The 26,452-nt window shown below is 38.8% G+C and overlaps 1 protein-coding gene across 1 annotated transcript in view; it reads left to right on the top strand.

Annotated features, from left to right (window-relative positions):
* Nucleotides 1–26,452, top strand: part of FLT1 (fms related receptor tyrosine kinase 1) — a 99,531-nt gene that overhangs the window by 14,769 nt on the left and 58,310 nt on the right. The window contains exons 4-10 of the mRNA XM_015852074.1: nucleotides 8,972–9,096; nucleotides 13,666–13,828; nucleotides 13,916–14,052; nucleotides 15,555–15,729; nucleotides 17,173–17,290; nucleotides 19,235–19,404; nucleotides 19,769–19,928. Of these exons, the coding sequence (XP_015707560.1) occupies nucleotides 8,972–9,096; nucleotides 13,666–13,828; nucleotides 13,916–14,052; nucleotides 15,555–15,729; nucleotides 17,173–17,290; nucleotides 19,235–19,404; nucleotides 19,769–19,928 (1,048 nt within the window). The remainder of the gene's footprint in view (nucleotides 1–8,971; nucleotides 9,097–13,665; nucleotides 13,829–13,915; nucleotides 14,053–15,554; nucleotides 15,730–17,172; nucleotides 17,291–19,234; nucleotides 19,405–19,768; nucleotides 19,929–26,452) is intronic.

Raw genomic sequence — 26,452 nt, forward strand, 5'->3', positions numbered from 1 at the left:
GTGTGTTTAAATAGTAGACTTTTAATTATATTTTCAGCTTCACGAACATCATGATAATTTACTGATTTATGTATAAAATCTGCTTTGTCAGAGCTTCTGAAAACATGTTTTATTTGTTAAGATAAAATGAAGAAAGAAATAGTACCAAACCCAATCAGACCCCTGGAGTAACTCAAACTCTGCATGAATGTACACTAGAAGTGAATTTGTGAAAGCATGTCTTAATCAGAGGATGGCCGATGAAAACCATTTGTCTGGTGCTGTGTCCACTTTAACCGAAGACTGCATTTCTAGACGGAAAGATGTCAAAGCTGTCTTTCTGTATCACTGAACTTTCTCATGCTACAGCGAAGTAATATTTGCATGCAAGTCACATTCAGAAAAGTACTCTGCAGCTCATGTTACTCCAATTGTAAAAATCTAGAATAATTGGATTCAAAATAAATGCAAAATTGTGTTCAGCAAATGAGTGTTGTGCAATATATGGGAAATGCTGGAATTAGGTCAGTTAGGCTATAACAGAAATTGCTTTCCGATCCCGTTTTCTTCCAGGATATTAATCAGACAATTCTCAAAACAGCTGAATTCAAGGTGAACAGCAGTAAAAGAAGAGATTATTAAACTTTTGGCTTTATCATTGTATTATATAGTTGAATTTTTCTCAATTTTTAAAACACAAAGTTAACAGATTACTATGGGCTATCAGGATTCACAGATTTTGGAAGCCTGTATTAGAGAGAATGTGCAACTGGAACTTTTCCAAATGATCTGTCTGCTGCTTCTAATGAGTTCACATCAGAGTGAATTAGCCTTTGTTTTCAGTCTGTGACACAAAGAGTGGGACTGATGCTATGGAAAATCAGAACCAAATGGACCGCTCACTACAGTGACAGAAGATAAGATAGCTCTCCACATTACTGTGTGTTGCATTACTGATAATTATTGAATAATTCATACCATTCATCCAGCTCTGTTTCATCTGGAACACAATTAGTATTTTCCTCACCTGACTACTTACCTGTAATTTACTGGATATCCAACAATGGATGCATCAAAAAGGCATGGTGAAAGTAGAAGGTTATTCTTTTAGCAATCGACATTTGCTTCTGCCTAGGAAAATTTACAGCTTTCTTGGATGATTTCTTTGACTTTCACATCATGGGACCTCCTTGAACCTCCTGCCTTGGACGTTATCTTTAGTTAAGATCAACCCCCGATCCTCTCCATTTATGATGTGAGAAGAGCAAGGACGTTTGTGACCCTGACTATGAACCTCTCTGCTAGCGCACATTGTATTATATGAGTTTCCTTCATGTTCTCTTGATCTCCTTTCTGTTTGGCATGTTAATTTTTCTGGGTCCTGAATTATTACAAATTGAAGACACTGTTGGTCATCCTAACTCTTCACTGCTTCCTGAGCTGTGAATGGCTACCTTGCACCTGAAAGAGAGCCTCAATTAGACATATGTCAATCAGTTAATCTGCCTAAATCACGTGTCAGAAGACAAGTATGTCATTAAAAAATAGCTTTTGGACAACCCCTGAGCTCCCTCAAAAAATCTGCTAAAGATAAAGCACAAGACCTGAGTGCCATAGATTTTTTTTAGAGTGGCTATTAAACACTGATATTGCCATTGAAATTGCTTTAGGCCGTTTTCATCCTTACTTTCCTGCCTCAAAACAGTAATATGTAGAAGGGACAATCCTGTAGCAGGCTTAGACATCTTTGGCATCTTAGTTCTTTGAATATGACAAAACTTTTGATTGAAAGACAATTTCTTAACACTTAAATGTTGATTGTGTCTCACAAAATATATCTGTGAGTTTGGTAATCTACTGAGGACAAAGGAGGCTGCAAGCTAACTGCTCGTGTAATGACTGTTGAAAGACCCGCTCTGCCCCAAGGTGAGGAAAGCTACAATTTCAGGGAGAAATGTTGAGCAAATTGAAAAGAAACAAGACTGTGAGTACCAAAACTCACCCTTTCTGAGCAGTGTTGCATTAGCATTGGAAAGAGAATAAGGAACCACTTAATATAAGTTATTGTCTCTGTGAGCATACATGAAATTCAATTATCTGGGTTGGGTGGAAAAGAGGATAGTAAAATGTTCTGTTAAGACTATCTTTATTGAGTTTAATTTTATTTTAAAGAAGATTTTGGATGCTTAGGAAATAAACATTTGTAAAAGTCAGGTCCCTCCTAGGTTTGTATTGTTTCCTGTGGCAGGACGTTGTGTCAGTCCATTTCCCATATTAGCTCCATGTGGATCCCCAAGGTGCCTGTTTCCCATGTTTTAGCATGCTGTAGATGAGAACAAATAGTTGCTATTTACAAACACAGGGTCCAAATCAGGAAAGCTGATATTGTTTGTACAGGAAGTCATCACTGATTGTTTTAAAAACGTTATTCATTTCCGTAATTAGAGTGATACTGAAAATGAACTGGATTAAGGGGGTGGAAAAAAGAGAAACAGAGTAAATCCAGTAAATCCTTCTGTTCAGGATTGAGAATATGCTACAGCAGAAGGTGAGTTTCTGCAGACAAAAATGAGATGCAAGATGATGAGAAGAAAATGCAAATCCCACATGTCTTGGGATGTGTTAACACATCTGTGAAGTGATGAATCGCAGTGTTTGAGTGTTCAAGAACCAGCAGGCTGGTGAAGTTTTTCTCAGGAGCTAGTCCTGACACCACCCTGCTTTTAGCTGGAGAGGTCACTACTGAGTTGCACAGTGGAGTGAGTGCTGCAGCAACACTTAACCACACACTGCTCAGGAATTGAGACATCAAGCAAGGGAAATAAAGCTTCTCAAGAGCCTTGGATTTTGTTCTAAGAAAGCTGATATCCTGATTTCTACCATGAGCCATGGGAAAAATCCAAAATGAAACATAAGCCTTTATGTCAATTTCTTCACTGCTCTGGTCCCAAAACTGCTCTGATCTTTGTTTTGTTGCACAACTGCGATCTGTAAATTAAATAGAAAGATTTGTAATGAATTCTTGCTATATACATGGGGTAAGACGTGGGCAGTTTTCTACTTGTAAAGAGACCATTATGTAAAAAAGACAGTTAAAAAAACCCAGAGTAGGAGCAGGCCATTTTGAAACCTACACAGATGTCCCCAAGGGTGTTGCTAAAGGCTTTTCTTTCTGTCTGCCTTCATTCCTGTAGTTCCAAGACACTCTTCTCCACTCAGTGGAGCTCATTTATTTTCATCTTCTCCAAAAATCTCTAGTCCTCTTCATTCTTTGCTCTCATCTCTTTCTTCCTTTGCCTTTGATCACCTGTTCCCGTGATGTAACAGAGAAAAATAAGTTCAATTGCATTAATATAACAACTTTAGATTGTTGCAGGAATTTGAATGAAATTTGATTCAGGTTTAATTGTTGCTACTTCCTGTGATGAAGTCAGCTTTCAGCAATCGATATACAAGAGCAATGTTTTAGTTCTACTGCAGCAGGGACTTTGTAAGTGAAGTCTTACTTGACTTCAGATATTAGCCCAGGACTTAGTCACAGTTCTTTCTCTCCTCTTCACTCCTCACACTCCCACTGTGCATGTTTCTGGCCTTGCAAAGACATTTAATGATACTTCAATTGAGCACCACTTAAAATATTCTGTTTTAAAATCACACCTCTGTGCTAAGTTAGTTGTCTGTTCTCTTTCTGTGCTTAACAGAGAGGAAAAAATGTACTTTCTGATACATGTTTTTCATCACTGACATGATAAGATTTTCCTCAAGATTTTTTAGGTGGGATGTCTTCCTTTGTGAGGATTTCAGTCAAATGAGACAAATCACAGCTGGATAACAAAAGGTCCTTAGAGCTTCACTTATACTTACTGATGACTGGAATATCAAACATGTCCACTAATTTTGTGTGTTTGACTTCAGATGTGTCTCAGTTTGGACAGTCCAAAATGAAGGGCTTTAACTTTATTGAATGCTTCAAAATATGAGACTCTGAAGTACCAAAATATGCAGGGTTTTGAGTGCCTTTTCAAACTCTATAATTGCATCCTACCAGGGCAGAGCATGTCCTGTCTCCCTGGGAGGTCCAGTTGTTGACTGCTAGTTGGATCCATGGATTTAACACTTAGGTTGAGTAGATTGACTCCTGGAACCCCAAAAGTACCACAGTGCAGAACAGGGGGGGAATCACAGTAGTTCCTCCAAGGGGTCTCTAAGATGAGAAGCTTCGAAGTCATAATAATTCAGCTGGAAACAGCAGCACAACAAAATACTTTGGATGCTAAGAGTAAAGAAGAACATGATCTTTCTCCTTCTTCAGAAGTAATGTACCCATAAAACAACTTGCTGTTGTTAAAACTTTTTCTTTCTTTGCTTTTGGCACAGTTCTAGCATATGAGCAGTACTTTCTGGCTTATGCTGTCAGATTCAATGATATGATAGCACCTCTGTTATGAAAAGGAAACTAGTTGGGAATAAACTGCGCTACATCTGTACTGAGCACACAGGCATATTTTTGGTGACTAATGATGTTCCTGTTAGAAAACTGAGCTTTCTCGGACTCACTGATCTGTATTACCACTAATTTCTGTACATGCATAGTGTAATTGTGTCAGCGTGGTCTTCACATTGTGATTCACTATGTTGAGCAGAGGAGGTTCAGGAGCTTTGGCAACGTCAAATGGGGCACACTCTACTCTCTGAGGTCCCATTTCCTCACCAGGGCTTATGGCTGTCACTGAAATGGAAATCCATTTTCAAGATGATCCATCATGAGGGAGGGACGTAACCAAAAAAATGATCTGAGGACCAATGGCCTCTCTAGAGTTAACTTTCTGAACATGGTAATTACTGCAGTGTGAATTTCCTGGTTAAAGTGGATGAGAGTATTTTTTTCATAAGAACTGCAGCCACTTTTTCAGTCTGTTATGAACCTACGTCGATGATAGCATAGTGTAACTAGCCCCAAAGGAAAACAAACCCTACCTAGAGATCACTACAACTATGCTAGCAATGCTTTGAGTCTGAATGTGCTCCAGATATAAAGTATTCCCCTCCTTTTTCTTTTTATTTCTTTTCTTAACTTCTATGTTTATTAATTCATAGCTCGTGATCTCCCTCCTTCAAGTTTTATAAAGAGGATATCAAGTTTTATTAAGAGTCTTATTTTACAGTTTAAGCCAAGGCAAAAGTGGAAAAGCCCATATTAGAGAAAGGCACTGTGCTTCTTGTACTTAACCCCATATAAAATGGGATTTTTTTTTCATAAGGATCATAGTCAACTACTCATGAGTTGACCAAGTAGATACCTTTCCTAGAGCATGATTAATCTTAGCCTTAAACAGATGTCTGGAACAGGTCAGGTGAGGTCAGGTCCCACTCCAGAACCGAACCATGACTGGTTTGGCCATGTAGCTCAGAGAGGGGAGTCTATGTTTTAGATGGGTAAGTGAAGTGAGATCCCCCCCCAATCTGAAAAAGTTCTTGAATGACTTTGAGTAATCCTATTGATGCAGTCAGGATAACTACAGCTAGTCAAGCTAAATCCTAAGAAAGGAAAGGAGAATTTGGTAATTGGAACATTAGCTTTAGTGAAGTTCATGTGCCTATACTTTTGTGCATATGCATGAGGGGAAAAGATTGTTATATGAATGTGAGGAGACTTGATTCTTTTGGCCTGAGTAATAAACGTTAATAATGAGCCAGGTGTAAATACATATTTTGGAAGGAGAAACCTTCGGAGATTCCAAGGAGCTCAGACTCCTGCAGAGGGTTTTCTTCTTGCAAATGTGTAGACACTCTGACTTACATAGCTCAGATTGTTAAAAACAAAACAAAGCCAGGCACAGTAGCTGAAGCATGTGGAAATAAAGAACCTCACCATCTTTTCAGAATCTGACATTTCAGTGTTGGCTAATTTGGTTGTTTGTGCAAACCCCATAAATAGCCTAGACTGGTTAGTAATATGAGGCATAATATTGCTTGTATTAAGCCTCTTATCAGTTTTTTATCTGGCTGCCAACCAGCTTTGGAAAAAGCTGCTATTTGTATTCTTTAACAATATAGCAAATGACCTTCAAATTTCATGATTTCATGACTGTTCATTGTGGTTTCATGTTGATTGTAGATGAGAGATATTGTAAGGAGCACGATCAAACCACTACACGTTACAGGCACGGTTAAAAATATTATAAAGTGACATTTAAAGCAACCTTTAGCATATGTAAAATTTTGGTTATCCATCCTTCACCTTGCTACCCTTGCAAGCAACTCTGGTACAAAACAAATGAACAAAACCTCAAACATTCACTCACTTAGTTGTTGTATTCCATATCCCAATGGAGTTGAATATGGAACTCAGATTAGTCTTTAAGACTGGTTGATGCATGATGTTCCTTTCCATAGAATCACTGGGATTAGAAAAGACCATAAAGGTCGTCAAGTCCAACTTCCACCCTATCACCACCATGCCCACTAAACCACATCCTTCAGTGTCACATCTCATTTCTTGAACACCTCCAGGGACGGTCACTCTACTGGACAGACTGTTTTATGTTTAGAGCTTTCAGAACCTCAAAGTATGTGGAGATGGCTCAGAAGACCACTAGCAGGAGTTTAGGTCATCCCAGATGCACTCCCAGCCAATTTCCAAGGAAAGGGAAATATGGCATTTACCTCCCTGCAGGAAGGAACTGGGAGGAAATGTAGTGGCAGCCACTGGCTATAGCTAAAGCTGTGATGGGAGATAAAAAAGAAAAAAAGAAGCAAGATGTGCAATTATTTAAGTGAGAAAGGGAATTCCATGTCATTAGTGTATTCTGTTCTGGTTCTGTGGGTTCAGCTCTGCCTTCTCCGTGCTGGGAGACTGTGCAGCGGGTCCTGGTCTCAAAGTACTGAGTATCCCTAATGGCCATTAAGACGGAAGGGGAATAAAATCAAAGGGAATCAGGAAAAGCCTCCACACTCATTATAAAAACAAAACTGTGCTAGGAAACATGATGTGTATTCCTTTTAATCAAAAGCAGGAAGGCATTTGGAGCACTTGGGGCCATCAATTGCCCTCCGGCCCATGGCGGAAGTCCCAGTGATGTCAATGGGAGCTCTGCACGCGAATCGTAGGGCATGGAGTCGTCTCCTGGTGTCCCTGTGCCTTGGCATGCCACTGCAGGAACTGACTGGGGAAGGCTGTCACCAAGCTTTGAAGCTCACCTAGAGGAGCCAGGGCATTCTGTTGACTTTTATACAGCACTTCATTGACTTTTCCAGATGTGAATGTGCATTGCTATTGGAAAAGGAAAAAAGAAAAAAAAAAGCCTAAAAATGGTGTTTTGTGCTCGTTTCCTGTCCCTGACTTCGGACGGACAGGAATCCTGTGAGGTCTAAACTGCACAGCCCCCATGGCCTCGCTGTTGGCATCAGTCAGTGGTGACACTATGTCTGCAGACAGCACTGTTAATCTCTAGGGCAGCTCTTCCTCACTCTTGGAATGATCTGGAGATTATTATACAGGAAAGTACTTTGCAGAGCTTGCTGGTTTGGGGCTGGAGCTCTTAATTTTATGACAAAGACGAACAAGTCATTGGGGAGCAGTAAATCTGATTTTCTGTTGATGTTAAGGGACAGGTGACCTCTTCCATGGCTGCGACCCGTGAAAAAAACACAAAAAGGTCTTTTTGCCATACTACAAACAGGTTCATTCTTGGTCTTTCCTTGAATCGTATTGCAAAGGAAACTAGCCTAACACATCCTTAGAGTTCTTTTTATTACATACGCATCCTCTATTACTCACAAGTTCCTTTTGCGATCTCGATGAATGTTTAACACCTATTACTAAATGAATCATTGTGATAGTCTTATTTCATAAAATATGTTACAAATTCACAAAACCTCTTTGGGAAAACTTTTTCAGTACCCTGGGATATAGTTCAGATACCTGACCTTAGGATTCTCCCTCGTATAAATTAGGGTAGAATTTGCTTTTCTTCCCATTACACATCTCAAACAAAAGTATTTTTGCTTATCACAAGAAAGAAGATCCTATGGGCAGAACAATATTACAGGAATATAGTGGGAATATAATAGTGGGAAGTGCAGATTGTACTTAGGAAGGAGAAGAAAAGGTGTTGCATTTGAAGAACTACTTGAGTGAACATAGGTCAATGTGCGGAATTCTGGTAGTGTTACAGTTTAAGGTTTTGTAAAGGGTCAATTCTTGGTTGCTTTACTCATTTCTTTTCCAAGAAAGATTTTCATTGTTATTTGTATGGCTTTTGACTGAGTGAAAATAATAGGATTTGCCTGAAAAAACATTGGAGCCATAGATAAGTGTGGAACTAAGACCTAAGTGTTCCACTTTTTTAAGAGTTAAAAGCCAAAACTTACATGAATTTGGAGGTAATCTCTCTGCACTTTTGAGTCAAACCAAACATTCACATCTCAACACCTGCAAAGAAGATTTGGAGCTGGAGTCAGTGGCTTGAGCCCCTCTTTGTTAACTGGTTCAAACAATAGCAGCAGCAGCGTTCCTCGTTCCCAGTGCAAGCTATTTATGACAATGCCCTTTGTTAAAGAGACTGTTTGAGGGATGGTAAACTATTCTGCCATGCTTTCGTTACTGAGTTGAATGAAATAAATGCTTTCCTGGCATTTTCCTTATCACAAAAGAGATATTTGTGATATTGTGATAATGGTAGGGAGAAGAATAGTTAACTCTTGCTAGCCCATATTCTGAGAGTATGTGGCTGGAAATACAGATGAATTATATGGTCTCCCTAGCAAAGTCAGTGTGTTGTTTTTGGTGATTTTATTTTCCACCATTGATTTCCTGTGTTGAGAGCATGAATATTAAACAACTGAAGTTTTTTAGATAAAAGTAAGAGTAATTTGAGGACTTTCCATTATAAATAGGATTGATTGGATCTTTCCAGGCTGTTACAATTTCCATACACTCTCTGAAGATTTCAAATATTAACCTTTTCTTTTTCTTCTCCTCTTCCCACAGATACAAGCCATCCATTTGTAGAGATGCACAGTGATATACCTAAAATAATACACATGACTGTGGGAAAAGAAATGGTCATTCCTTGCAGAGTCACAGCACCAAACATTGCTGTCACGTTAAAAAAGGTACTGCAATCCAAGCATACTCTGACGGTGTTCTTGTTGATGTGGATGCTGCATTTTGTTGTTGTTGTTTAGAACTATTGTGGAGATTTTGAACTATTTTAACTATTTAGTGTTTTTAAAATAGATTCCTGGGTGTCAGCATGTCTAGAAGTATTTCAACTTATGCAGATTGGTCTTGTATCTCAAAGAAGTGCTTCATCAGATCTCTTAGTTTGGATGAGAGTTTTCTAAACTTTAGTGTTTTGTGTAATTGTATTGAAAGTCCATTGTTACTAAGAAGTTTAACTTCTGAAGACAAAGGTTTCTTAAGCCCTGGGGTGAATTTCTTGATCAGAGAAGAGATTTCTTCCCTTCTTTTCCCCTGGCCTTTCTCCTCTTTCCTCTCCTCCTGTCTGCTGGACCAGCCTGGAGATATACTGGGTCTGCATAGGGCATCTCTTCAAACTTTTCCTTTCCCCTTCAGCTTTGCTTCTTATTTTCTTGTCCAAATGCACTTATCAAACAGCGGGTGACTTCTCTTTGTTGGGAAATTTGGTCAGGATTTGAGATGGTGAGTACAGTTACAGAACATTTTTTGTGTTTTAGGAAAAGCATTTCTTTCCTAAGATGCTTAAGAGCTACATGGAGAGTTAAGTGACTGTATGTGTGTAGTAAAGTGCATAGTACTGGCACAGAGAATGGTGCTTCTTTTTTAGAGTTCTTTTGTCTGGCTTAAAAAATGTGTGGAGGAGCCAGTGATGTTTCTAAAATATATACGTATATATAGTGAGAGAGCTCTGTACATAGTGGAACCAATGTTCAGCACTTTTATGAGGTAGCAAATTATTTATTTTGTAATATATGATTGCTGAAACAAGCTAAATGCAGAGAAAGGAAAGTAGCTCCCAAGTAATGTGACTGCACACATATACTCGCATGCATACACACACACTAGCAAGAGCTGTACCAGAGGTGGATGATGCAGAAGACTCTGTGGCTATAGAATCGCTATTAAATAGGACTTGGCTCTCTGTAAAAATGTAAAATGATGTAAAATTAGGATTTATCTGGGCACTGTGGTGCTGCATCTGAAATCTCAGCATATTAAGTTTCTAGATGAGAAAATTCCCCTGGGAGTTCTCATCTTATGAAACAATGCAAAAAGGAAATCGTTCTCCTTATTTGGAGGAGGTTGAGGCATATCTACTCTCTTATATCAGCTTGCCCTTAGATTGGGGTTGTGGTGATGATGCATCTTTCCACCATCAAAACCAGATGTAATTCTCTGGGAAGGAGAAAGAGGAGGTGGAGCCAAGTATTGAAAGAAAGGATCAGTTGCTTACATGTTTTGCATTCCAGGAAAAAGAGATGTGTTCCCAGAATTTCCTGAAGTATGTAAATTACAATGCATTACATCATATCTTACTTTATTTATCATCTGTGACTTTCATGTGTGAAGATTCCAGCAAGTTTTTCCTCGCATTACAATTAAGAGATGTGCTAAACGCATTTCCCATCTGCTAGCATATTGCTTCTGGAGAGCTGGCAAAAGCCTATCTATTTTTTTCCATTTAACATTAAAGGGAGAAGCCATTGTCCCCATAGTGCAATCTGCTGGAGATAGAAAGAAAAGCCCAGCACTGGGTTTATTAGAGTCTGTATTTTACATTGTCGGGGAGTCAAAACATGGAATATTTTTTTGTAATGTCTTTCTTTTGAAAGGACTCATGGGTAAAGCCGCATGAACACTACCTCCCAGCGCCTTGTTCCTATGCAGTGCTACTTTATAGTTGTAGTGGACCATGTGGGAAAGGTGTATAATCCATTTTCAACACTACATATGATTTCATTACTAAAACTGCATCTATACATTGCTCATCGTTTTTGAGATATTCTTCCAGGCTGAACACTTGTACAGATTGTATTGTATTGCATGACAATCATATGTAACATAGGAGTCTTAAAAATGGGGAAGAAAATAGGGATTGAGCTTTTCATTCCTATTTTCAAAATCAGCCTTCAGATCCTGTTACATCTATTTTTAATAAAATCCTATTACATTCAGGTCCTACATCTGCAGTAGCTGATAGTTCTTTCTCTACTTCACCATAAGATGAAATGGTAAAATCGATTGATGGTTTTGACCTTATGTTTAATAGAGATATCCGCAATCTCTGAAACCATTACTCCTATTGATACGATTATAACAGTCTCATTCAAAATTCCTAAAATAAGATAAAATGCATTACAAATAAGGTATGCACTTCTCTTATTCCTTCATTTGAATGGCATGAAGGCCAATGCTGCATTGGGATCCACAGCACTGTGGCGTGTGCAGTTAAGTATGTAGACAGTAAATTCCATGTTTACTGCAGCCATCACAACAAATGGCTTCTTTGAATGTCTCTGACTATCTGCAGGTTTCCATCTGTAACCTGTTATTTCAGCTGGCTTTATCCTCTGTTGCTTCAGTGGAGATCATGCTCTTCCAGCACAGTGTTGCTCCATGGACCTCCTGGCTAGTGGTGAATAAGTGGCTAAGCCCTGTGGTATGGCCCTGAGCTGCTGGACCCTTCTTTGGCAGGGTGTGAACCAGGTGGTCCCTAGAGTCCCTTCCAACCTCAGTTTCTGTGTGGTTCTAGGATCCTCTGTCCCATGCTATCACAACACCATGCCATATCTCTGGCTGGTTGCTTCTGCTTAGGGCAGAATCAAGCCCTGCATATTTCTATGAGAGTGGAAAACTGGTCACTTGAACCAGTGGTATGGCAGAGAAGAGCCAGGTAAGAAAGAGAAGTATCAAGTAACTAATTAATGTAGAGTTAATGCATTTGCCAAGAAACATCAGTCTGGAGAGATTCTGAGTCTCTGTCTTGACTCTATCTTCTTGATGTATGTGAAAATATGTGGAAGGGTATGCTCAAACTGTTTGTCTTCCACTGAAGCAAAGGAGGATAGATCTATCTGAAGCTCTTGAATGCATGATTATGAGCTAGTTAAACCAAAGCTTAGATATTTGCTTTGGAGACAGGAATGGCAGAAGAGTTCTTAGAAACCAAGATATGGTTGAATGGTGGCCAGCTATAATGTAATGGCTTTAGCTATGTGTGTGTAACACACACTTCCCCTGTGATTTGTGTTCTTATTATAGTATCTTATCAGCTGTTGTAAAGAATTCTACCTCAGCACTTTCGTGCTCCTTGTAATTATTGTTCCTTTGATTCATCATGTGTTTCTGTTGGAGGAAATGTCTTGAGACAAGTTGAGGTGAGCCCAAGGGCAGTTTGGATGTACACTGCACGGGCAGCACAGAGGGTGCTATGTTTGGGGGATGCTGTGCCATGCAGGATGGTACCAGGTAGCTGGCAGCCACCCATGCTGGCTGTGGATGGAGGAAGAGAGGGCTGGCCAGCATGCAAATCCTCTGCTCAAATTAAGGGAAAGATGGTGAAGAGGGGGATGCCAAACTTTATGAAAGCAGATTTGCAACCAGGCTTTGTACAGATGTCTGATCTCTGTTACCCAAGTAGTGGCATTTATTCCAGCAATAAAGCTGTGTAATGGCAAACAAGCATTGATGTGAAAACAAGAGGTGTTACCTGAGCCTCAATGCCCATGTCACCCTTTGTCTTTCCAAAATTTTTTTTATTTCTTATTAAATTCGCTCTTAAAAATCAAAGAATGCTAAAGAAAAAAATCACTTGTTCTGCTGACAAAGTGGACACTTGACCCCACGTAGCCATATTTTAGTCTGCATTAGACTTCAGGTCATAAGTTTATAAAACATCTGATGGCTTTACATTAATTACTTGCCGGGCCCTTAACTTTTGAGAGACTTAGAAGTGCCAATTTTTTTGAATGTGCTGAACACTTTTCCTCTGGAAATATTTCGAATTTTAAGGTGTCCTGTCAGAATCACTACTCAAAATGACTTTCCTCCTTGAGTATGAACTGTAGTTTTCATACCTAAAAAAGCTTTGTGGCTTTGAAATCTGAGCTCATGCTTTATGTAATGACTTAGAGAGATGTGTGCTCTGTGATGTCTCAGCTTTGGAACAAATAATAATATTTTTTTTAACAGTCTAGTCCTTTAGACAATATAAACCTGTGACGGATCAGATTGAATCCTGCCAGGAATTTGTTAAAGCCACAGAATGTCAGCAAATCAAGTCCATTTGTCACTGCCATTGAAAAATGTGCATTTGTGTCTCTGTGGTAACACCAGGACAATTAATTGCAAAGGTTCTCCAAGAGGAGCACTTTTGCTGCCAACTGGAAGCCAACAGAATATCAGCCCAAGCACTGGGGCTAATGATAGTGTCAATCTATTGTGTCATAAATTACATCCTGTTACAAATAATGAAATCTTGGAAACAAATAAAACATTCACATTCTTCACTCAGATTTTTTCCTCTACTTTGTGATGAAAATGTGACTTGAAAAATCTGCATAATTAAATGTCATCCTTTCTACTTTGATTGACATTTTTTTTTTAATTTTTTCTTCCTACTCCTTTTTTTTGGAGGTTGTTTTGATTAAAGCATGGCATGAGGATAAGTTGTTTTTATGATGTGTGCTTGCCACTTTTAGATTCCCAGAGAAACCCTAATTCCTGATGGCAAAACGATAATCTGGGACAACATGAGAGGCTTCAGAATACCTGAGGCAACCTACAGATTCATAGGGCTTCTGAGCTGTGAGACAACCATCGGTGGGCACAAGTATAGCACAAAGTACCTAACACACCGAGAGAGTAAGTGGCTTTCCCTGCTCCCCCGCTTTTGGAAGGCACTCTGCCCTGGGGATGTTTCTGAATTCTCCTTCTCTTCATGATGTGCAGCCAACACAATTTTTGACATTAAGTTGAGCACCCCACGCCTTGTCAAGCTGCTGAAGGGAGACAGCCTGGCAATCAACTGCACTGTCAAGGCAGCCTGGAACACCCGCGTGCAAATGACGTGGACTTATCCTGGGGAGGTGAGTGCTGGGGCTGAAAGGGAGTAATGAGGGGTTCCCATAGATCACGCTGCATCTTGCATCCCAGGAAGAATTCTGCCTCAAAATGCTTGCCATGTTTCACATTCCATCCCTGTGACCCTTGCTGACATGGCTTTTAAGATTTTTTTCCCCTCTTTTCTTTCTCGTGGTTAATTGAATAAGTAAACATGTTTACACACTGTACTCTCCTATATTGCATAATCATGAGTGAGCACTAGAATTCTTTCATCCCTGGAAGTTTCTTTCCAACCTGAGAGAATGATTGAAATTCATCACCCGGTCCCAGGCAGGCACTCTCTCTTGTGACTAAAAATTTTCGTTGAGGCTGTCTTTCTTAACACATTCATTTCAAAGACTGGCAGACAGTCAGGCACCCGACTCAAGCATGTTTAGAAAAGATATTTTGATTTAGCTAGCCAAAATCTCATTTGTTAAGTGTCACATGAACAATCCACTTGTTTTGACAACTACAGGAATGATCTTGAATGCACTTCTCCTCCCATCACGTTGGGAGCATCCTCATAAATATTTGTCACTTACAGAATAACTGCCAGAAGTTCATGTAAAGCTGATAAGAAATTTGACATTAGTTTAAGGTTTACAACTCCCATTCCTTTCATGTCAGTTTGATTTATGCTGATGATTCAAGTCAAGATCATTTATTATGTCACTCATTGTGCCTAATCACAAGCTAAAATTATGAATACATTATATGGGGAAGACTAATGCAATAATTTCTTGCATGCTGTAGACATTTTCCCTGGCATTTTTCCCCACAGAAGTAAAGAAATTAGCAACAAGAAATGCTCCAAATATATTAGATTTGTTCACTGTTGCCTTCCCAAGCCATTGCATAGCACCACACTTGTGAAACTTGCTTGGGTTTTATTTGGACGGTAACTGAAGGGTGTTCGGTGTTTATAAGACCACAACAATGTCCTGGGTTAAATAAACTTTGAGGCCAAAGGCTGAGGGGGAGTTGCAGGAAATAACTCCTCAGCCTTGCATTATCTTCAGTTCCACCCTGTTACTCCTTTGCCAGATCTCCGTCACTTCTCCATCTATAGCGTTTCCAGAATTCTCCCCTCCTTGTGTTAAAGCCCTCATCTTCTATATGTCTGCCAAGCTGTGTACTGCCTTTCACGTGCCAGCTCTGGGCTATTCATGAGCAATGCTGGGTGAGGAGTGGTGGGGAGCTGAGCACATTACTATGGCAGGCTGTGCAGATGTGTTGGTCTTCATCTGGAAAGGAGTTTGGATGCTACTAAACTTGAATGGAAGTAATAATGAATTGACAGATAAAGTTACTTTCTATTTTTATTGTTGATTCTCTGGAAATTTTAGGCATCCTTTTAAGGTTCGTCCTGCACAAAAGGGTGTGGATATATGTTGTTTTAAAACTTGGTAGCAGAACAGCCAATTGAAAATTGTGTTCATGAAAATTTGATTCAGCTCTTTAATGTTAATTTCTGCTTTAACAGGCCATGAAGAGAGGTTCTGTAACACAGCGCATAGACCAGAAGAATAGAGAAGCCAATATTTTTTACAGTATTCTTGTTATTGACAAAGTTCGTGATATTGATAAAGGCCAGTATGCCTGCCACGTGAAGAGTGGACCCTCAAACAAATTAGTCAACACAACAGTCATAGTTTATGGTAAGAAACACCTTGAATGTCTAGAATAGTGAATGCTTACTTACCAAGTTCAGTCACACGATGGCTTTTTATCTTGGTAAAAAGTGGAAAGAAATTTCTAGCCTGGACATCGTAGATAGAAAAGGATGGAGAGCAGTGAAAATACATGCCTTTTGCTTCATGACTGTTTTGTCTTGTTGGCAGTAGAGGCATTAGTGTTTAGTTTGATCAACAGTTCCCGCTGAGATCTGTGATATCCTGTTCTCAATCGGTTCTGACAGTTCCAGTTCCTCTTCTACAGTACTTGCTCTGCTGCTCTCTATGAAATGTGAAAAGAAACAGATATAATAGCTCTACATGGGAAGACAGCTCCTAAACCATTCACAAAACTGAAACAAGTCAGAGAAGCTGGAGCTATTGAAGCTAGCCTGTAAACTCTTACTTCTGTAAACAGCCTCATCAATGGGATACTCATATTGGGTAAAGACTTTGAATAAGGGTTTGCTGAATCAGTTGTGTCTTTAGGTATAACCTGACTTTTGTAATTAAACTACTGAGTTGTCCTGAACAAATTCCTATCAGTGCATGCCATAAATGTGACTAAATATTGCTCTTACTTAATATATATGCAATATCCATATCCAATCCATAATGTAAGTAAATGTTGCACTGTAAGTACTGTCAAAGGACACTTTTTTTTTTTTTTTCTTTTTTCGTATTTTATATATTTTATTTTGTTTAATTGCATTTTGGAAAGAAAATATTCAGTGTGTTCTATAAATATTATGTTTCCTTGCCTCTGATGAAATCCACCAATTCATCAGAGTTTGAAATACAGGGCAATACAACTGGGAAAGAAAGAATTCCAGCAGTTTGAGGTTGTTCCAATGAAGTGATAAAATATGTTTGTTGGATTAAACAGCTGTTTACCAATGCTAGAGGAGGTTTCTGTCTTTTCCTTTGCTGTTTCTCTGAAGATCATTTAATTCCCCTCCAAACAAATATTTTAGTTTGGAACATCCATTGATTCCCAGCCTTCAGGGGAGGAGAGATCATCTGCTCATCTAGTTAATCTTCCCATATACCATGAATTATCTACTCTTTTCCTTTTTCCTTTTTCTTTTTTCCTTTTTCCTTTTTCCTTTTTCCTTTTTCCTTTTTCCTTTTTCCTTTTCTGTTTCCTTTTCCCTTTTCTTTCCTCTTTTGACTGAAGCATGAATTTGACTAGAGTGTATCTCTTCTGTATACATTCATGACTTGGAAGTTGTATCTCAGTTTCTTTTTTATTTGTGGCATTTTTCTCTTTAGAAGAGTTGGTTTTATTCTTGCTTTTGCCATGTGGGAACAATAAAATTAATAAAGAGCATTTTTATTTGGATTCCTCTTCTTTTTAGAAGAGCAACTCTTTTTTTCAGAGTGAAAATTGTTAACATGAGTGTGCTTTTTTCCTTTTATTTCTTTAAGATAAGAGATTCATTAATTTAAAACGTCGAAGAAAAACTATGCTGGAGGCTGTAGCAGGAAGAAAATCCTATCGTTTGCCAATGAAAGTGAAGGCATTTCCCTCTCCAGAAGTTACATGGTAGGATAACAATTACTTACAACTTATACACACTAAATCTCTTCTTAAATGAAAAGTGATACGTTGATAAAATATTCTAATAAAACCCCTTAAAATGACAATATAATGGGAACAGCGTAACTGTAGAGTTTTATTGGGCTTTTCAGGGTCTTCCTGAGTTTTAACAATTTAAAAGAACATCAGCCCCATTATGTGAGTTCTAAATAAGATGCCTGGAAAGTATAAAGTTCAGGTCCTCAAATACATTAGATATGTCACTTACTGAAATCAGTGGACAGTCTAAAGCTATATCTACTAGTCTTGACTGAGTCAGTGCATCATCCAGCACGCAGACCTGAATTTGTCTTTTAGACACAATGAGAAAAGAAAAACTTTATTCAAGTAAGTGACTGAGTTGATTCATACAGCCATGGACTATGGGAAGAGCAGTGGAAACGGGCTTTGTTATATGGCAGTCTGCCAGTTTTAGGTCTACACTAGTGAGCAGAGCTTTCACTTTGGCTCAAGTATACTGAGTTAAGGATTCTTTTAAACAGTTTTTTGTCTTAACCACCTTTCTATAAAACAATGTTATCTACTTGTGATCTCAAGGTGCTGGGGGTTTTTTGTTGTTGTTTTAATAATTTTAAATGGCAATAGCTGTGGCTCAATTCATTGAAATTTAACGAAGAGTCTATGACAAGAATGATTAAGAAAACAAACCATACATACATGAACAGTGAAAGTTCATGTTACTCACAGCCAGAAATTATTTTAGTTCCAAACATTTTGTTTTATTTTTACAATCCCCTCTGCATTTACAGTTCCACATGGAAAATTAATGGATGAAAGTGAAGATGATACTTGTCATTTATATGGTGTTTTCTGTTTCTTTAATGGTTGGGCTTGTTGAATGCACTTTTACATCTGAATCTTCTGGGAAAAAAAAAATATATTTAAACATAAGAATATTAATTTATTTATTACTGTGAAGTTGGTAAAACACTAGAACAAGTTGCCCGGAGGAGGCTGTGGATTCTCCTTCTCATGAGACGTTTAAAATCTGAATGGACACAGTCCTGGACAACCTGATGACCTTAACTAAGGAGGGGGGTGGACAGGCAACCTCGAGAGGCTCTTTCAGCATCAAACGTTCTGTAGTTCCATTAAATATGTGTACAGTGAAATGCCTAAATCCATGGTCCATAGACTCATTTTTAGGGCTTCTCTAATGACTGAAAGAGCATGAGAACACAAGAAACAATATAATTAAGCCCATGATCACAGTGAAGCAGTTGCACTTTTCCGCTAACATCACATAAGTCTTCAACAACCTACAAAAATGTGCTTTTTGCCATATTTTAAACTTGGAATAAAAATGGTCTGCTTATTCGGGAATCTGTGTGTGAAGTAACACTTCTCTCTTTCTGTGTTGATTTTCTGTTATCTTTAAAAACATTCACTTTGATAGCAGGATATCTGATTCTTAAGCGCTTATCTAATCTTCTTACTCTTCCTCTTCCTAAAATCACAGCTGTGCTTAGGCTACAGTAATACTTTGCCCTGGGTTGTATACTGAAGTTGTAAGAAATAGTTGGTGCTGGGTGATGCAACCTTTATTTGCTTTAGTGATTTGAAGACAAAATGGTTGTCTTCTAGACAACACAGCACAAGCAAGGAAAGAAGGGACCTTCAGAGGGAAAGTTCCAATTTTCAGAAACTCTCAAATATTATAGAGCCCTATCAGATTGTTATCAATTTTAACATATAGAAGTGCTGTATAAATATCAGCAATCTGTAAGGGAAGGTAAACCAAATCTTAGATTGGTAAGATTCTGGTAAAAAGAATCTTAGCTTGTGAATTCAGTGTTCATCCAAAGATCAAGAAATGGGAAATAAAGAAACATAGGCTGTTAAAGCAGCTCTATTTTTCAATTATTTTATTTCTGGACTTCTTCTGAACAGGTTAAAAGATGGGTTGCCTGCTGCTGAAAAGTGTGCCCGGTACATGGTTAAAAACTATTCATTAATCATCAAGGATGTTGCTGAGGAAGATGCTGGAAACTACACTATAATATTGAGCTTACGACAGTGGAACTTATCCAAGAATCTTACAGTCACTCTTAAAGTAAATGGTGAGTGTGCAGCATGTTCCCACACTTCTCCTGAACATAAGCACTAAGCTATCATTGAACAGTTCATATTGCATGGTCCAGGTCTCTGTAGACTTTCTTACCAGTTTTCATGGACACAAATCCAAGCCCGAGGTGTAGGGGTGAGGGACCCTTCTTGAAGTCAGCAAATAGACACTGGTTTCCATTGGAAGGGCTTCTATCTTCCATGGTCATATATTTGTTCCCTATTACTTAAATGTATCCTGCTGTTTTTCTTTCTTTTCCCAGGGACTTTTTTGATTACTCATCCTGCAGGAATGCGGTATTCTCACGATCATTGGAGATGAGCTGCTTTTAATCGCTTTCCAATTTTTATTTCTTACAGTGAAACCCCAGATATATGAAAATGCTGTGTCATCATTCCCAGATCCAAATCTGTATTTACTGAGCAGCAAACAAGTGCTGACATGCACCGTGTATGGTATTCCTCCGCCAAAAATTACATGGATGTGGTATCCCTGTAGACAGAACCATTCTAAAACAAGGTAGGACAGCTTCTTTACTTATATTTAGTTTGTGTTTCCTTCCATTTTTACCTAAAGACTGCCTTAATAATAAAGCGCACTGTGACTTTTGTTTAGCTAGTAAAATATGTATATTTTTAATCAATGTATTTTTAAGGAAACAAGCAGAAACAATGCAGGGTTTTTTTCTGCATCGTTATTTGAGAATAGAGAGCAGAGCCATTGTTTCGTGCTGTTGCTTATTTTCATTTACAGTTCACTGCTATTCATGCGTGCAGTGTTCAGAAGTGATAATTGCTTTTTAATTTTTATGAGGTAAGCCTTGCAGGCAACGTCTTGCTAAGTTCACATTCTTTCTCATGAAGGAAACTTCCTTGTTTTCTCCATGCTTTTGTCATCGTACAGTGATTCCACTGTGTGGGTTTTTTTTGTTTGTTTGTTTTTCTAATTCAACAGAAATGATCTTAAAAACCTTCTCTATTATGAAGGTCACATCTTTCTTATGATACATTGACTCATAGGTTCAGTTCAGCAAGACACAGTTGCCCAGCATTCTCCAGATGATATTTCAACCAGGTAAAATATAAGTAGCATCATACAGGCTTATTCGATCCTGATGTGGCACTTGATTAATGAATCCTCTTTTATATTTAAGCTTTCTTTTGAACTTTGTGTCTGATGGTGACAAGTTTGTATGTTGACTCATTATCCAAAGCTCTTCCTGTATCCCAATATCTGGTACAGTCTTAATGATTAACACTAACAGTAGCATTAAGCTACTCTTTTACGGTTGAAACATGCAATATATTTGGAGCATAGCACAATAAAAATATTTAAGAACCTAATGAAAACTAAGAACCCAGTATTTTCTGTCTTATTTGAAGGTGATCTCTTTACATGGGATTTAAATTGTTTAACACTTCCAAAGAATTGAATGTTAGTGTCAATCCAGCCAAACATACATACATGCTTGAACACTGATATAGGTGCTTAACTGCAAAGACACGAGACACCTGATTGAATGAAATAGGACGTTCACTGTATTTCATGCTAAGGGTACCTATAAGTGCTGGACACCTCTTCTTGGAAACACATATTGCATTTTCCATTATGTCTTAATTCGCGATAATGCAAATGAATGACTTTCTGTGCCCCTCTCACCAAGAGGTGGCACTAGCAATCTCTCCTTTTGCTAGAATAGGTAAAATCTGAAATTCTCAAGTTCGAGGACAGGTAAGGATAACATTTCCCCTCTCTTTTATGTGTTCTTTGAAGCTCTGGTCACAGAAATTCTAAGTAATTATTTATTTTGCCTTGTAGGTATGAAGTGTAAGGTAAAAGAAATCGCAATGTCTTTTAAGTAGGTGGTCCCTGTGAAAAGCATATGTGAATGTTTTTAACCTTTTAATTTCTTGCAATAGTTTATGCATATTAATACATACTCTGGACTGATATCACAGTGTGGCCAAGGTAAAACAGTTGGCTCTTCTTTGAGAGTAGAAGTGAGGCTCTTCCACTGTCAAATATTTCCTTCTGTTAACAAGCTCTGCAGCATGGATCGTGTCATCAACACTAAAAATTAATATCCTCAAGCAGGTGTGTAATAAAATACTAAGCTGTAGACTCAATTAAATCCTAATTAGAAGTGTGTTTGAACAGGTGATCAAAGGAGAAAGGTAGCAAGTTCAGCATCAGGTATTGGCTATGTTACAAGACTGTTTCCAGACTTGTTTCCAAATTGCCTTCATCACTGTTCTATGACAATTCTTTTTTGCATCCTCCCTTTCCTTATCCTCCAGACTCTCATTGAAGGAGCAGTCTGGAGAACACGATTTTTAATGTTTTGCCTAAGATGACTGGAGTGACCCATGTGAAAACAATTAAGTGTCACAGAATGGCAGCAATACCTGAATTTTGTCTCCTCCTTCAGGAGGGGAACAGAAAGCCTTTCAACTGGCATGGCCAACACAGGTCTTCTCCATGAAGAATGGGAAAACCCTTTAATTCCACCTTTTTCACCATTTTTCTCTCAGTGCATCAGATTAATTATGAAGGTACTTTGTGCAGCAGATCAGAAATATGTCTTGTTCTCCCATCTCTTCTTTGGACTTATCTGTCCAATACTAGCTTTCCAAGGATAAAATGTTGCTCTGTTTGTGATCATAGATATTGCCTATTTCTGTGCACAGGTGAAAAAATGGTACCTTAAGTTGATAAACCAATGCAGGTTACCATTATTCATCATATCACAGTACGGATTGTCATGAGTTTCTGGGTCCCGTGCCAAAGGACACAGCTCAGTCTGAGAATAAAGATTTGATTGCTGAAAGACCTTGAGGTGCACAGATCTCTTGGCTTCAAGATTAATACATATGCTTAACTTTACACTGCTGGAATACTACCAGTGAACACCAGGGAATGACTCACAGTGCATAAATGAGACCTTTGTAGTTGTGAATGACTGTTGTCTACGGACTCCTTAGTAGAAGCCATTAGGTACTCTGTCTGTTTCTAACAGTTGCTGTTTCAGTTTTTCTGTTTTAAAAATATACAAATAACTCAGTGGGTTCCATTGATTAAAATAAAGTGCAGATATATTTTGGTGCTTTGTAACTGGTGCAGTCAATTTCCATAACTCTCTGCTGACCCCTTTTTTTCAGGCCAGTAGCAGGTGACAAGCCAAACGTAACAATTCCTGTAGTTTAACAAATTTAACTTTTTGGAATGCTGAAAAACTGAGAACATCATTAAAATTCCATTTTCTTTGTTTTCTTTTAAAATAACTTTGCTTAGCCAACTCTATTACCATTAAATAACCTTTCATTAACTAGAATCACAGAAGAGTCAAGAAAAGCTGGAGCAAAAAATAAAGCTCTGTGTTGTTGTTTTTCTTGTGTTTTTTTTTTTGTTTTTTTTTTAAGGATATTCAGATCTAACAAATTCAGATATGGCAGGCAAAATCCAATGGAGAATGGAATGAGTTAAAATAAAATGCAATAGAAAAGTAAAAGAGTAGATATTCTTAAATGAGTGTTATTTCCCGAGAAATATCTTATTCAGTGTCACCTTACTCCAGAGTGGCAGTAGATACCGCAGATGCATCCATCCACTGCTCAGTGGATATAGCAGAAGGCACTCTGATGACCTCCATCCTTCGCTTGTAGCCTAAGCGGTCTCCCTGTCCTCTTCCCTGACACTCTGATCCTGTATTTCTGGCCTTGGTTTTGCTGAGGTTGAGTTATTGGCAGAGTTCTGTGGAGGAGCAGACAGGGCAGGGCTTGCTGAGGTTCTTGGGATCCACCAAGGCTGATCTCTGCCTATGACCCATCCACTCTGAGGCTGCAGAATGAGCGTCTCCATGCTGGAGACATGCTTGATGAGAATGGGTCCTGACCCGAGTCTCATCAGCAGATTTCTGTTTATCTTAGTTTGGCAGAGGTTGCCAAGAAAGGCATGTGAGATATTGATATTGCTTAGTGTAAGCACTGGCTTCCTCAGCTCTTGTGCAGCATCATCAGAGGGCAGTTTCAGAGAGACCTTCACTGTGCTCTGACCAAGACTTGACCCATCATCCCTCCAGTATCTGCAGACAGATGCAGCAATACAATTTTGTCTTGGGTGTTCCAGCTCTCCCGTCATCTTGCTGCCTTCCTCTCTCCTTGAGCTATCAGTTACAGTTAGCCTCAAACCCAATGTCAGAGTATTAATTTATGACTTTGCTGTTGCATCTGTCAGGGCTTTTAAAATCTGTATTTTAGTGTGTGTGCATAAGAAAAAGAAAAGCATAATGGAATTGTAGAGATAACTACAAAAAGAAGGTAGTCAAGTACACTGGTACCTGCATGGAGATAGAGAGCTTGGAACTGCCATCACAGAAGTGCATGGCCTGACTCTCACCAGCTTCAGTGTAAGAGGAAGTGGGACATGTGTGCATAGCAGTCTAATTGCATTTCTGCATTGTTTATGTCAGGGCATTAATAAAGGACTGAAAGGCAGAATGATTAGGATGTGCTTGGATAGATTATCAGGGGAAACTAGGTTTGGAGCATCAGCGAGGTATGTAAAATGCACAAATGTTAATTGTACTTAATTAGAAATGTACTGAACCACCCAAATTTAATTGTGGATGTCTGCAAACACTGATGCCCATTAGTTTGTCCACAGCAAATGTTTTTGTTCGCCATGCCACCTTCTATTTTCAGGAAGAGGAAGTCTGAGTCCTTAGCTCTGGTGAAAGTAGGTCAGATGCCATTAATAAACAGGTAGTGCAAAAATGTCTTTGTTTAATTTGACATATGGCCAGATCCTCAGCTCCAAATTCATGCTGGCTGAGACCTTTGTGCCTTCCATTCCTTCTCTGTGCATGAAAATCCTCTTGCAGTGATCTGGTAGTAGTGTAAAGGTACTTACAGTGGGTACACCAAGAGGTATGCCTACTATTTCCTGTTTGTCTGTGGCTGTGGAAATGGCTGTGTGTAAATAAAAATCAAGCTGTGTCATTTTCACTTTTCTTTCTGATAATTGCAGAGAAATGAAAATGAAAGTACATTGTTGCACCATAGACTTGCAGAGAGCTTGAGGTTGAAAGGAGTAGAATAGGGTCTGATCTGACTCAGACCTGCTATGTAGTTCACTGAAGCATCACATTCTCCACTTCCTCTATGAGCCAAAAGCCAGTGCTTGTTTGTGTTTGCGAAGATCTGGTAGGGCAGCTTCCATGTCCTCAGTCAATATTTTGGAAAATATCTTTTAAAATATTTTACTTACTAAATGCCATATGACTCAGCCCAGGCTTACACGTATGTATAAATAAGCCCGATAAATACACATTGTACATGCAGTACAGTTTGCCACAGTCTGTCCCAAGGGTGTTGTAGTGAATGCACTGATGAATTTACTTTGCAAGCAGTAAATGCTCTCAAAGGCTTTATTGTGGATTGTAGTTGAACCAGAAGGTTAAGCTTTCCAATTCTGGTTTTGCTAATTTTCAGATCGCTTTAAATTAAAATGTTCAGAGTCTAATAGAAAACATTTTATCATTATCTCGCACAAGTCATTTTTTTTAATCGGTAATGAATCAAACCTAACATATAAGAACTACAGTAACTTCTCAAAGCTCTGCTTTGTGTGGTGCTTTAGACTCTGTCTTGTCTACCTTCTTGTCAGTCTTTTTTTTTTTCCCACTATCTTTTCCCATGGTTTCCTTCACAGCACGACATCTTGGCTTTGCTGAGGATGGTCTGACACCCACTCTAAAGGAAGATGTGGGGTCATGAAGGTGGTTGTTTACTGCTTGATATTTAACTCTCAGTGGGGCAGAGCAGTGTCTGAGACGTGGGTACATCCCACCCTACAGACAGAAATGTTCTTCTGTCCTAGCAGGAGCTCTTAGCTGGGAAGACCCAGGGTCAAACTGTGTGTGCTCAGGAGTGATTATAAATGGAGCGCTATTATTGGACTGAGTACACCTTTTACAAAAATATACAAACTTCAACTAGCATCCTTTTTCCTTTTATGTATATTCCCTTCAAAAACTCTTTGCAGAAGGCTTTGAAGATACATGCTGTATGAGGTAAGATCGTGTCAGAAAGAAAAATATTCAGTTAAAAAATAGGAAGCAGAGGTTAGGAGGGAACAGCCAGTTCTCGCCATGTAGGGAGGTGACCAGTGAAGTGTTTCAGGAGCTGGTGCTGGGGTCTGTGCTTGTCAACATGTTCAGAAATAACTTGGAAATGGTGGTGAGGAGGTGACAGAGCTTGCTGATGATATTAAGTCATTCAGATCTTTGATGATGGCGGCTGATTGCAGAGAAATGCAGAATGGTATGAATCTGAGTATCTGGCTGATAAAGTGCCAGATGAAGTTCAATGAAGATAAATGTGTGTGATGCACATAGGAGAAAATTTTCCTACTTTTGCATGTAAAATGATGAACCACTGTCGATCATTACTGATATACAGAGAGAACTGAGCATTGTGGTACATGCCTTTGTGCAAGCAGTGGCAATCAGGAGCAGCTCAAAAAAAAATTGAAGCTTAAAAATTGTACAAGGTCTGCTCCAAAAGCAGTTCCTCCTATTTTATTATGTTGGCCCATGACATCAGAGGTGGATGTTGGTGGTAGTGCATATGAAGCAAAGATGTGTCATGGGATTCCTCCATGTGGGAAAAAAAATGGCACCCATCAACATTCATCAGCACTTGCTGAGTGTTTATTAAAACCCAACAATGGACATGAGCACAGTGAGGCCATGAATGGTGCTTTTCACAGTTGCAATAGCAGCAGTGGATCACCTCCACTTGTGCAGGTTTTTATGAGCACAGCATGCAAGCTCTTGTTCATTGCTGGTGAAAATACACAGCTAATGATGGTGATTGTGTTGAAAAACAGTGCTTTATAGTTGAGAATTTTCTCTATCAGATAGTGTTATTTTGCTCCTTGTAGCTGCTGTAGTTTTCATGGAAATAAATAGGAGGCATTAGTTTTGTTGCGATCTATGTAGAATAGAAGAAAACTGAGAATGCCATGATAACTCCACATAAATG

The sequence above is a fragment of the Coturnix japonica genome, chromosome 1, assembly GCF_001577835.2.
Source record: "Coturnix japonica isolate 7356 chromosome 1, Coturnix japonica 2.1, whole genome shotgun sequence".
Classification (NCBI taxonomy): Eukaryota; Metazoa; Chordata; class Aves; order Galliformes; family Phasianidae; genus Coturnix; species Coturnix japonica.